This window comes from Dipodomys merriami, unplaced genomic scaffold (assembly GCF_024711535.1).
Source record: "Dipodomys merriami isolate MVZ:Mamm:240054 unplaced genomic scaffold, mDipMer1.0.p SCAF_32, whole genome shotgun sequence".
NCBI lineage: Eukaryota > Metazoa > Chordata > Mammalia > Rodentia > Heteromyidae > Dipodomys > Dipodomys merriami.
The window spans coordinates 12,530,007-12,544,076 of NW_027204715.1; the positions used below are offsets into that span (position 1 = coordinate 12,530,007).

At 34.6% G+C, this 14,070-nt stretch overlaps 1 protein-coding gene across 3 annotated transcripts in view; it reads right to left on the reverse strand.

Moving 5' to 3' along the window:
* The window catches only part of Cdh18 (cadherin 18), a 394,050-nt gene that overhangs the window by 46,388 nt on the left and 333,592 nt on the right, over positions 1–14,070 (reverse strand). For all 3 annotated transcript variants that reach the window (XM_070042219.1, XM_070042217.1, XM_070042220.1), the window contains exon 8: positions 6,320–6,456. In XM_070042219.1, the coding sequence (XP_069898320.1) occupies positions 6,320–6,456 (137 nt within the window). The remainder of the gene's footprint in view (positions 1–6,319; positions 6,457–14,070) is intronic.

The window sequence follows — 14,070 nt, forward strand, 5'->3', positions numbered from 1 at the left end:
ATTTTGAGGAATTTAAATAATGCAATGTTTCCTTTAGTTTGAAGAGTTCCCGGTTTTCCCTTATTTTCCATCTCAGTTTCTTTCTTCATAACGGACTATGAATTGTTTTATCTTTCCTATTGGTTTAGCAGATAGAATTCACTTTGTTATCAACCCCATTGCAATTCTTTGAACTTACATATATAAATTATATTTTCATGCTGCCTACAACCCAATCTTTTACAGCTCTTTGAAAGTCATTTATGACACTAGAAATTAATTGATTTCTGGTGAAGGAAGAAATAAAAAGAGATTTTTAAGAAACTTTAAGTATAGCAGTATTTCTAATACATCCAAAATTCTCTGAGAGTTTCATAACTACCTAATTTTCTCCTAAATTGCAACATAATTTAAGCAAATCACTTTACCCATCTTCTGCAGACTTTCAAGTTAGACTCCAGAAATCCTAATCCCATTATGTTCATGTAGCCCATTATTTTGTATAATATTTAAATAAATCACATAATTACAGTAACAACTTTAAAAAGCTCAGGAATAGCGTGCCAGACAAGAAATTTCCCTTTGTTGTTGGTATTTTTTAAGAGTAATTGGTACCAACTAGCCAATGGTTATGAATTCTACAACTGAACAGCATATGTGAGTTTGTTAGTTTCAGTCATCAGAAAGTAGAGGGGACGAAGGTAATCTATGCTTGCGAAGGGAAGATCACATCTATCACCAAAGTCCCCGCACTTACTGGAGTTCAGGATGATATCAGAGACATTACAGAAGGAACGGATTGTTGGTTAACATTTAACACTCAGTGATTGTTCAGACACTCTTTATCTTGCAGGGGGACTGCATCCTGATAAACTCATGATAAGTTGAAAATATAAAAATTATACTGAAGACATCTAAGATAGAAGACATGATAGCTTAGCAACAGAGTCCTGGGCGATTATGATCCAGGTATGGTGACTGCATGGAACTTGCTGTTGCTTAGGGTGTAACAGGTCGTCTCATTAGAAGTTCAGCATTCAAAATTCAAAGGGGAATTTCATACAATCATAAAGCAAAATATTCTGTGTCTACCTGGGCTCCAGTGTATTGTCTCATGATTGTAATCCTAGCTACTTAGAAGGCTGATATCTGAGGACTGAAGTCCAAAGCCAGCCCAGGCAGGAAAGTCTTTCAGGCACATATTTCCAATTAACTATTAATTATCCAGAAATGCAACAATGGCTCGCAGTGGAGCACTGATTCTTAGCACAAAAGCCCAGGGATAATGCTTAGACACCGAGTTCAGTTCTGAAGACTGTCGTGTGTAGACGCACGTGTGCGTGCACTCACACACACAAACACACGCTAAGTCTGACAATGGTTTACACTATAAACATAGTCATTCATTCAGCGTATGGGATCGGGGGTATTATATTCAGCCAGCCTGGGAAGAAAAATCCACTAGACTCCATTTTCTAATATAACCAGCAAAGTCAGGCTGGAGATATGGCTCAAGTGGCAGAGTCCCAGTCTAGTGAACAACTGTGGATCTCTGAATTCAAACTACAGTACTGGAGAAAATGAATGAATGAATAGATAGATAAATATTGTGGAAGTAACAAAGTGTAATTTCTCTGGTTAGGTGATGAGAAAGACAGTAGTCTCCACATTGCTCATTTGTTAATAACTTGCTCTAAGGTACTATCCACCATTCGGTCAATGTAATCTCCAGCCTTGAGAAGTCTATGAGGGGAGGAATGGAATTTCTTTGTTAACAGCCAGTAACAACCTGCCTGAGGAGTGACAGATGTGCAGACACATCCTGAGATACTGCAGACCCAACCAAAATATTCCAGAGAGGGAGAGAGAGACAGACAGATAGACAGAGACAGAGACAGAGACAAAGAGAAGAGAAAGAGAGACAGCAGAGTGTATTGTTGCACAGATAAGTTGTGTGGAGAAATGATCAGTGACTATACCCATATATTCAATGTGTCTAATACAATTGTATTAGCCAACATATATGTACCAATATATTTAATAAGCATTTATTTGAGATTTTTAGCATGAACAAAGACCTTAGATATAATTATAATTGCTAACCTTGAGAAGGCATTCTGAAATGTCTTTTAGAGTTCACTATTCATAGCACATGCTGTAATTTAGGTCTTACACACGAAAGCTGTATAAAATCTGCCTAGGAAGTTGAGAAAGTTTTCACAGATGTGACATTTGAAATCATTATTATAGGTAAATAATGGTAATGTAGAACAAAATGAAAAGCAGACAGAAAAAACAAAAAGGCTCATAAATTACTGAAAAACATAGCCTGATTCCTCCATGCTTCAGTTGTGACTGAAACTATGATGCTCACTTTTCATAGAATTAATGTGAGAACATCACAATCAGACTCTGTGAGTGTGTGTGTGTGTGTGTGAGTATGTACATGAAGGCATGTGCATTTTTCATTAAACTCATAGGGAAACTAATACCTTCATTAACTTTAATATCAAATTAAGGCACTCTGTAGAGTATTATTTATTAATAACCATCTGGGTAGGTTAATTAATGCATGCTTTAGTTAAGAGATTTTAAATGTACCCTGCCAAAATGAATGGTAATCAAGAAAACAGAAAATTCCAAAAGAAGTAATACATAAAGATAATATCAAATGTCAAAAGGAGGATAAGAAATGAAGACTGCTGAATGAATTTGGTCCTTAGACACTCACTCTATAGCTGTTATTAGTGTATAAAGATCAACAGAGATTACAACAGACATATTTGGAAGTTCATCAGATGAAAAGTGAGTCATTGAGTCATATCTTGTACGTTTCAAGGAAAGTGTACTATTTCCTAAAAAGAATAACCCCCTCCCTAACTCTTGTAAGCTATTGTGGGGGATGGCTGGCAGAATTCTAAACATAACAGCAGAGGAACCAAGACTCTTAGTTATTCCATTAAATGATGATCTAGGTTGCAGTGGAAAGATTTGGAAGAGAAAATTAAAGTTCTAAGCCACGGAGGTGATCTGAAAATATGCAGGTTATTAGGGTATGCTTAATGCAATCAAGTAAACCCATTGAAGGAGAGACTTTTCCAGTGTGTGGAAAACCAAAGAGGAAACCAAAGAAATTTATCTTGAGTAGGACTGATGCTGGTTGCAGAAGATTAAGGCCAATGGAAAGAATGTGTTCTGAGTAGATTACAATCTTTATTTTTTATTGTGAGAATAAACTAGGGATAGAGGTGGACCCATTGCAACAATGAGATTGAAATCTTAAGCCACCAACACTTGGCTTTAAAATATACTTTCAAATATTGTAAGTGTATTTCCAAAACAGAAAATTATTTTGATAATGTGGCTGATATTGAAGTTAACGATTACAAATTTAGATGTGTGTAAGCAACAAAAAGAGGGAAATACCCAATCATATTAACAGACACATGGCCAAACAATTAGTGCAGGCAAGGGTACTTTTCTACAAGCAATCTCTTTGCATGGGTACAATATCTTAACCATGGCTTATTCTTTCTGTACACCTGTTCATGATTAGGATTAAATTATATTTTACTAATGCCCAATGAGGGAGTTTCCTAGGCTTCTTTATTACCACCTATAAAACTGAGGAAATTACACTTTACTCTATACTTTTACTTAGCAATAATACATTAACTGAATTCTCTCAGAAGCACTAGCAAATAGTAAATAGACTCATAAATATATGATTAGGATATTACTTTACTAAAAACAGATATTTCCTTTGATAACAATTGGAGTTTTTTTCTGATATTCATGAACTCATGTATATTTATACGATTGTTTCCACTTGCTACAACTCTGTTTTAGAATTGGGTACTGAGTAAGAACTAACATATAATTTTTATCTGAATACTGATCTCCTAAAAAATCATTCACATTCCAATAGCTTTTTCCGATAATTTTGCTTCTTCACAATTCACTTCAATTTATAGTAATGTTAGAATTGAATACTTATTTGGATAGTCTTGGATAATGAAGGAAACATTTCTGACATGTATTCAGATGAGTTGGGGAGGGGGATGATGGTGGTACTGGTGTTTGAACTCAAGGCCTAGCACTTGCTAGGAAGTTGTTCTACAGCTTGAAGCAAGTCTCTAAGAGATTTTGCTTAAGTTATTTTTTCAGTGGATCTCACATTTTTGCTGGCCAGCCTGTCCCTTGGCATTCTTATTTCTGCCTCCTGTATAGCTCAAATATCAGTTATGCACAGCTGTGTCCAGCTTGCTGTTTAAACCATGGGCCTCCATCCGCAACCCTCTCTACCTCTGCTTCTAAGGTAATGTTGAGTGCAGGCCTGAGCCACAATGCCTGGCCTCATGTGATGACTTTGAAGATTAATATGGCCCAGAATGGCAAGAAATGTATCCTTCATTCATCCATTAAAATTAATGAATGGCCCCACACTGATGGTTCACACCTGTAATCCTATCTCAGGAGGCTGAGATCTAAGGATCGTGGTTCAAAGCCAGGCCGAGAAGGAAAGCCTTTGAGATTCTTATCTCCAATGAACCACGAGAAAACCGGAAGTGGCGCTGTGGCTCAAGTGGAAGCACGCTTGCATTGAGCTAAAGAGCTGAGGGACAGCACCCAGGCTCAAAGGTCAAGCCCCACAACCAACAGAAAACAAACAACAACAACAACAATAATTAATGAATGTTTTTTTCTATAATATGGTAAAAAAAAATAAGCTAAACGATAGACACTTGAGATGATTATGCACATGCAAAAAAATTCAATGAAAAATAATTGTAGAACAAATAAGATAAGTAGCCTGAATTATAACGAGGAGACTGAATTGTGTAAGCATAAACCTCAATGAGGTATCCATCACTTCTTCCACACAATACTGGAATTTTAAGTCACATGATAAAAAGTGTTGGTGAAACAATTTGTATCTCATTATGAAATGGAATTATCTCACTGAAACAGAAAAGCCTGGCATAACAACAGAGAGATAAAATTGGTAGACCCATTCCATAGAATAGTTTTCAGTAACAGAATTGATGAAATATTTATGATACTAATTATGATATTGAAAAATTATGAAAACATTATATAAAATAAAACAGACTAATCTCAAAGTGCTGCATATTATAAACCTTATAACAAGTAGCAACAATAGACACGTCTGTAGATATGTAATAATACAAATTGCTTCCGAAACCAGAGACACCTGGAAAATTTCATCTAAGGGGAGCAGAATTGCTTAATAGAGAAATAAAACCATATTACATTCTAGTTTTATAGGCACAATTCTCTGAATTTCAATGAACGATATACATCCAAAAATGAATTATATACTATAAAATATTTGAACAAATATGTTAATATGTTTTAATGTCTTCATTTTTAAATGTTGACATTTTAATTTTCCTTTAGAGGAAAAAGGAAAAATATTCATTTTATACAGTATTATTTTTTAGTATAAACTATGCCAGATATAATATATTTTTGTTTCTGCTAAGAGACATAAATATACTATTGAAAGATTTCTTAAATATTTATGTAATTTTGTCAGATAAATCTAAACTGGTGGTAATTACACTTCATTATTGTCATAATACTCAATCACTAATTTTATTTTTGACACAATCACACCCACCTTATGAATCTGTAGATAATTAGTGGTATTTATGCTCATATTTTCCCTGAATTTGGGTATTCATTGTAATACAATATTCTGGCTGGACGTCAGCTTAAAGATCATCTTGAGTTTTGTATTATATATTTCTTCAAGCTAGCTTAACTCTACTATTGAAATTTCATGAATTTTTCTTTTACTCATCATTTTTTTTCAAAACTGTTCCATATGAGTATCCTTCATGTAGTAACTAAAGTGTAATCTCATGGAAAATAAAGTCTCTTGGGAGATAGCCCAGTGGCAAAGTGCTTGCCTGGCAGGTGCAATATCTTGAGTTCAGTTCCCAGAACCCAAAAAAGGAAAAGATCCAAAACAAATGGGAACAAAAACTAAATAACACAGTTAAAACAAAGAAACAGACTCCTCTCCCCCCACCCCCAACTGAAGGTCTCCCAACAAGACAGAGAATCAAACACTCAAGGATGAGGACTAAAATCTGTGTGATGTCAATTTCCTACCACTAGACTGGGATTAAAGTGGAGGAAAAGGTTTGAGTCTATTTCCTGTATGTGGCAAAGAGGAGATGTGTCTGACATGCTTTGTATATTCTGCTAGTTTCTGCCAGCACAAACAAAAATAATTGGAACTCTTCTGTCTGGGACGTCTCTATACAAAAACTTCATGTGCAAGTGACATTTTGCTTATGATAAAATTTACCATTTTCTGAAGCAGAAACTGTGATATTGTACCAAGGAGTTTCTTCTCTGTCCAGAACCTTTGTGGTCTTAATTGTTCCAGTATTGGCATCAATGTTGAAAAATCTGTCCTCTTCTGCATTGTAGTCAATGAAGTATCTAGAGGAATAAATATAAAACTTCAATAGCAAGAAAGGAAAAAACATTTGAGTCTTTAGCTTTGGGTTCATTTCGCCTAACATCAACTTGTCTGACCGTTTCTGCTTGTCCCAGACATATACTAGTTATTGCAAATAAGGGAAACCATGGGACCTATGTTTCTTTGGGCCTAGCTTACTAACACTTAATATAATTTTTTCCAAGTCTTTCCCATTCCTAAGAAATGGGGCACTGTCATTCCTTCTGATGGAGGCATAGAATTCCATTGCGTATATATACCACATTTGCTTGATCCATTCATCTACGGAGGGGCATCTGGGTTGGTTACCTATCTTAGCCATAGTAAATAATGCTGCAATAAACATAGCTGTGCTGGTAGCTTTAGTATGGTCTTGTTTGTGCTCATTTGGGTAAATGCCCAAAAGTGGGATTGCTGGGTCATAGGGGAGATCTATGTGGAGTCTTTTGAGGAACCTCCATACTACTTTCAAAAGTGGTTGAACAAGTTTACACTCCCACCAATAATGCAGTAGGGTTCCTTTCTGTCCAGCATCTGTCCAGCCATTCTAACTGGGGTGAGGTGGTATCTCAGTGTTGTTTTGATTTGCATTTCTTTTATGGCTAGGGAGGTTGAGCATTTCTTCATGTGTCTATTAGCCATCCTTCTTTCCTCTTCAGAGAATTTCTCTGTAAGTCTTTAGCCCACTTATTGGGCAGGTGTTTCTTTGAGGATTTGTTGTTGTGATTTTATTTTTTGAGTTCTAGGTATATTTTAGGTATGAGACCCTTGTCCATTGTATGGCTAGTGAAGATCTCCCAATTTGTGGGCTTTCTATTGATCTTGCTAGCTATGTCCTTTGCCATGCAGAAGCTCTGCGACTTCATTCAGTCCCATTTGTTCAACCTTTCTTTGATTTGTTGTGTTTCTGGGTCTCTATTAAGAAAATATTGGCCTGTGCCAAGGAGACCTCGGGTTTCTCCTATTCCATCCTGTAATGTGTTTGACTCCAAGGTCTTTGATCCATTTGGAGTTGATTCTGGTGCAGGGTGATATATAAGGATCTACTTTAGTTTTCTACAAGTGAATAACCAATTTTGCCATATTTGTAAGATGATTTTTTTGTTGGTTTGTATATCCAATCCCCACGGTATAACCCTTGTTTTGACGGTATTTGATATTGGTATAATTTGTGGAGGAGAAGGGAAAAAATAATAGTTTAAATAAGCATACAGGTGGACCCATTGCAATAATGTGATGTACAAAACCTTATGTCACAAAATGAACTTTACCACTTTGGGGGGTGGGAGGAGGCAGGGATGGTAAGAGGAATGGTAAGGGGAAACAAAAGAGGAGACAACAATGCTTGATACGAAATGAACTCATTACCTTGCCCATGTAATTGTAACCCCTCTGTATGGTATTTTCACACACACACACACACAAAAACTTAATAATAAAAAAAACCTAAAAAAAAACTTCACAGTGGATGTCATGATGTAGAAAATAGGAGTGAATAAAGAGACATATTTAATGAAATATATTTATTTCATAAAATGTATTTAACTGGATTTTAAATTTCTCTGTTTCATTAGAGATTCGCACAGCAACTTTACAATTTTGTAGAATGTTTTATCTATGGTTCCTGTAATAACTTAATTAACTTACACATTTTAAGAAATAAAAATCTTATAAAATCTACAAATAAAAGTAGACAGTATCAACAATGTGCAATGAGAGTAAGATAGGAAATAAGATAGTGAAACTCAGATATCAGAGATCAATTTGTCTTGGAGTTTCATCATAGTAGAGATGTGAAGATAACTCTACACTTAGTACAACATCTAGACCTATTATGTCTTCCTCATAGCCTCTGGTAGGGCTGCCTCATGAAGGGGAAGCTGAAAGAATGCATCCCTGTGTGTAGCAGAATTGGCAAGTAATGGTTGGACTCACTCTAATGTCGGCATAGGGCAATTGTGAACTAATTTTAAAAACATTCAGTCTGGGGGTTATTCTTCATTTAATATGGATAATTAAGATGCCTATGAGTGAATAATATTATTAGAAATAACTATGATAAAAATAGATCCAGATTTTTTTCCAAGGACTGTTTAAGGAGGAAGATTATCACTTTTTCTTAAAACTTGTAGTACCTCTTCAATCTTTTTCAGTCTTTTCTACAGTAACATTTCATCTAGACCTGAAAGTTTAAAAACTAAACTGATTATGTGAACAGTGATAGAGTGGTATTTGAATTAGAGGGAATCAAAGTGAAAACTTGAAGTTAAAAGTCTGAGTTGATTAGTAAAATGCCAAGGCAAGTCAGTGTGACTGCAGGATGAATGAGCCAAGTTCTAGGAGTTAGGACAAACAGGCCTTGGGAAAACAGAAGTTTCACTCTTTGGTGTAAGCAATGGGATAGCTTTATGTAAAAGAAATAATGAATTAACTTAGTCTTTGAAAGTATCACAGAGTATTTTGAATCTTGGATGGCAGAGAATGAAAAATAATTCAGAAAAGAAATAAAGTCAATAAAGTCAACTGAAGGACAAACATAAGAAAATGAGGGGAAAATACACAAAATAAATTATGTTAGATACAAACTATATGTTTTTGTGTCTTTAGTATCTTCAGTAAAGAGGAAAACTTACAAATGCCTCATTTATGTTTGTATATGTATGCAATCCTGCAAGTTTGTTCTATTATGATTCATAAGCTAATTTGCTGAGATGCAAAATAGAGTTAAGGAAAAATCAAGTGTTAAGGGAAAACAGATGAGAAATCTATTTCTTTGACATACAATGGCTGAGCAAACTCAGAATAAATTTGAAGTTATATGTGAATACAAAGAATCTATATGTCAATATAAGGAAAATGGTAGGACAAAAGGAGGAGCAGCATAAGAGTGCTGATAAACAGGAGAGTAATGTGACAAGAAAGCCAAAATAACTACAGTAACAGTCACAGTAAAAAATGATTTTTCCTGGAAAAAAGAAAATAATAAAGTAATAAGTGTTGTATAGATTTGGCCAGATGAACATTACAGAATAACCTGACAATAAGATATTTAAGTATTGGCTTTTTATTACTATGTGCTTATGAGCATACTGAATGTATAAGTATAAAATATATGAGACATGTTAATTTCTTGTTACAATTTCCTATAAAGAGCTGAGTTTTGGCACTTCTTTTCTAGTAGCAAAAATACAAAGCACTGTTTTTTATTGAAACGAATTATTTATTTTGAAAGAAGAAAATTCATAAATAGGTAAAAATGTTTGGATTTCAGAGTGCAAATATAGGAATTATCCATTGAGATAATGAGTCTTTTTATCATGAGAAATATGGAAATTTTGGATAAAATGCAATAGAAGAAATTGTGGTAGTGGAAATGTTACAAAATTCATATTTCACAATGTAACTTGTGCATGAGTGGGACATCCAAGTATACTGAAGTTGAGAAGCAAATTACTTTGTACATGTAATATCTTACCACAGTTCAACATGGTTTTGAAAATGGTAATTAGCTTCTTGTTCTATTTTATCATTTAAAGTTAGCTGACATCATGCTATTTATCAGAAACTTTGTTTTTAGTTATTTGTCCACATCTGAATACTGGAGAAACATAATCAACCTGAAAGGTCCAGACAATAACTATCAAGAAAACCTAGAATAAATCGCTGTCAAAGTATTCCTGTGAAATATGGTAGATTACATGTGTTTTTGAAGAACTCAGTCACTTCAGAAATCTTCTAGAGAAAATGAGTTTTTTATTATTATTTATCTAACTGCTAGATATGAAAAGTTTTTTGCCAAGCAGTTGCTTGTCTGTAGTAGTTTCACATTGTGCTTTCTTCCCCTTAACATAAATTATTTGTAGTTTAATAACCTTTTTTATGTGTCTTATGAAAATTTAAATCTATGCTTTCCTAATAGACTAGTAAGCAGGATGGTAGGCATATACTCATAGACTTACATGATTTATTTCTTACTTTTTATGTGATCCAGTTCTCCTGGGAAATCAACATAGAAAGACTAAATACTGTGAGATGTTTGGCCCACAAAGGACTCTTCACACAGCTGCAATTGAATTTTGACTCAAGTAGAACTAAGTAGTTCTGCTTAACTACCCTTGGATTTCTGCCCAGTCATGGGGATACTAATTCAAGAAAAGGATAAATATCAATGTGAGAGAAAAGGAACAATTCAAAGTTATTTCTAAGAAGAAGATACAAAATTAATTCTAATTTTTAGAATTAAGAATGACATTTACCATAAAACTGCTTACCAAACATATAATTTTAAAAAAATGAGAACTGGGAATACAGCCCAATTATAGGGCATGGGCCTAGCATCTATAAAACTCTAAAACAAATCACTAGTAAGTAAACAAATGAATTGTCAGTAGGATTTTTTTGTCAAATCGTTTTCAAAACAAAACTCATTTGATTCATATGCTCTCCTAAAGTAAACACATATTAATTCTTCATGAAATTATATATCTGTATGTAGGGATAATGTAGGCACAATTTGCCTAGTGAAGTAGGTCCTAAATTGAGATTAATGTTAAAATGTTTAGAGTTTTGAGATTTTTTTTTGTTGTTCTAGGATAACCTGGACCGTGATCCTCTTATTTGTGCCTCTGATGTAGCTGTAATGATAGTTTAAAAGCACCTCATCCAATTTATTGGTTAAAATAGGATTTGGCTAATTAAGTGCTCTGGTGGGGTTTGAATCAGGATCCTCTTAATCTCTACCTCTTCAATAGCGAGGATTATGGGTATGAGCAAACCTACCCAAAATACAATAATTCTCCATTCAGATTAATATTAGCATGTTTGAAATTAGTTAAACTAATCCAGGAAATGCTTTTTTTTCTTTAGTGTATAGTGTACTTATTTTATCTCTCCATGAGAAATGCCTAAATATCAGAGGGCGGAAAAAACACTGTATCTTTATCTAGTGAATATTATAGGCACAATTCACACTGTACCCACTATGTACTACTGTAGTTGCTACTATAGTTTGGGCTATAATTTCATACAACTTCCTTCTTTACTAACATACAATCTGTACACCATTTCATATTTCTAGTAAATAGATTTCAAAAATAAGCCAAATGGAAAGAACTGTGTTATATTAAAAATAAGATGAAAATACGTTATCCAAATTGGCATTTCACAGCCCAACAAGCTAGACAAGCTGTAACTTCAAACAACAGTCAATGTCAATAAAGTGTACTTCGTATTCAAGTAGTTTCTTCAATAGAAGCTACTTTAAACCAGTTACCCAGTTCAACATTTGGAATATATTTTTTCTTTGATTATGCAGGCACAGACTGAATGTAATTAGTAGTCATAGTCAAGAGCATTGGAAAGGATATTTTTCATTTTGATAACAAAGTTTCAGTACTCATGGGCACTTAAAAAAAAGAAAACCTTTATATGCTAAATAGTTTATTGTACTGATAAATTAAGATTATAAATAACTTATGGACAAAAGCAATAATGAGCAATACAGATTTGTGTAAATTCAGTTACCAGCTCTCTGAATTAGGTGAGAAATATGACTGTGAGCTGTAGCAATTTGTTCTCATACTAAATCATGTGCTAAATATTTCCAGCTGTAGCATGTGGAGAAGCTCTAAAGATAAGAATATCTTATTTCTGAGTACCTACATGTACATGCATCACTCTGCAAATTAAGTGAAAATAGAGAATTTTTGAAGCTTTAGCTTCACTGGCTGGCAAAGCATGGTGTTTTATGGACTGACAAAGGTTTGTAGATCAGTGTAAATCCCTACCAAAGACAAGCAATGAGCAGCCACAGTATTCAAAGATCACGTGAGAAACACACATTTCTTTGTGAAATCTCTTCTCCCAAGTTGGATTACTCAGCTCTCAGAAGTTAATATGTGAGATCCCTAAATTCCATGGGTAATATGCTAGCAAATAAAATGTGGACAAGAGAAGTCAGATTTCTCCACTGCTAATAAATAAGTAGGCTCTAATTTTATGATTTTTTTCTTTAGAGAAAAAAAAGGAGTGATGGTCATATTACTGCAAAATGCACATTATTTTGAGTACAAAAAGACAAAAAGTACACAGTGTGCTACAAAAATCTGAAGAATCTGACTAATAGAAAATTGACATACCAAAAGCTAAAGTCAAGATTTTTTTTTTCAAAATGCATGAGCGATTCATAGTACTTTTCATTGCCAGTCTCCAAATGTGGAGTTAATTGCATTTCAGGCCACATGGAGGGATACATGTTTTCAAGGTCCTTTCCCTTAATTACTACAAACCCTTGGTCCCTGAGAAAGGTGGATTCAGGAGGCTGGCTCCTGTGTTTATCATTCTTTTTTGTTTGGTATTCAACATTTGCACCTAGAGGCCAGGTGAATGACACATTTATATTAAAATGAAGAGTAAATATTATGTAAATCATGCCCCAAAGAGTAACTATGGAGTATCTAATTATTTCAAGGCAACTGCAGCAGGATTCATTTAGTTCTCTACCAAAACAAAGCAGAAAGAATAAATCATATGCTACTTAGAAGAACACTCCCTTCCATTAGTGTTTGATGATGAGGTATCAATCACCTCTCTAATCTACCAACTGGGATAATGTATATATCTGAATGAATCCTCAATTTTCTATTTTCTTAATACTATGACCAAAGCCAATATGATTAACATAAAAATAATTTTAATGGCTGGGTGCTGGTGGCTCACCCCAGCTACTCAGGAGGCTGAGATCTAAGGATCTCATTTCAAAGTCAGCCCGACCACGAGACTCTTATCTCCAATAAACCACTCAGAAAACCAGATTGGCACTGTGGCTCAAGTGGCAAAGTGTTATCCTTGAGCTGAAAAACTCAGGGACAGTGCCCAGACCCAGAGTTTAAGCCCCATGACCACACACACACACACACACACACACACACACACACACACACACACACACACACACACACTAATAATAATAATTCCAATTTATCAACAAATTCTGATTATATTAATATTTCCTCATGTATTAGGAATATGTGAATCATCAGGCTTCATTGAATGACTTTCAGCTAGTTATAATATTGGAATTCATATATTAGTTCTAGACTCCAGCCCTTAAGCTCACAATCTGTACTTCCTTAGGTGTGTTAGCAATTGTAAAGGGACTACTATGTGTAGGCTGCTGCAATTGTTTTTGTGTGTGTGTGTGTGTGTGTGTGTGTGTGTGCTTATTGCTACATGCACTCTCACAATAACTCAAATGTAGCCCTGTGATTTAAATCCCGTCTTCCTTCCTTCCTTCCTTCCTTCCTTTCTTCCTTCCTTCTCTCTTTCTTTGTATTCCTTTCTTTTTTCTTTTCTTTCTTCCTTTCCTTTCTTTTCTTTTCTTTTTTTTTTTTGCTGGTCCTGGTGCTTGAATTCAAAGCGTGGGCGCTGAGTAGACTAACACTTAATTCCTGTTTGAAATGTCTTCTAAAAGTGGTCCTCAGATCTCAGATTGCTGAGTAGGTAGGATCACAGGCATGAGCCACTGGTATCTGTTATTTTTTATTTTGTATAGATAAGGATTAGTGCTGAACTAACTTAAAGCTAGTGCCACCGGA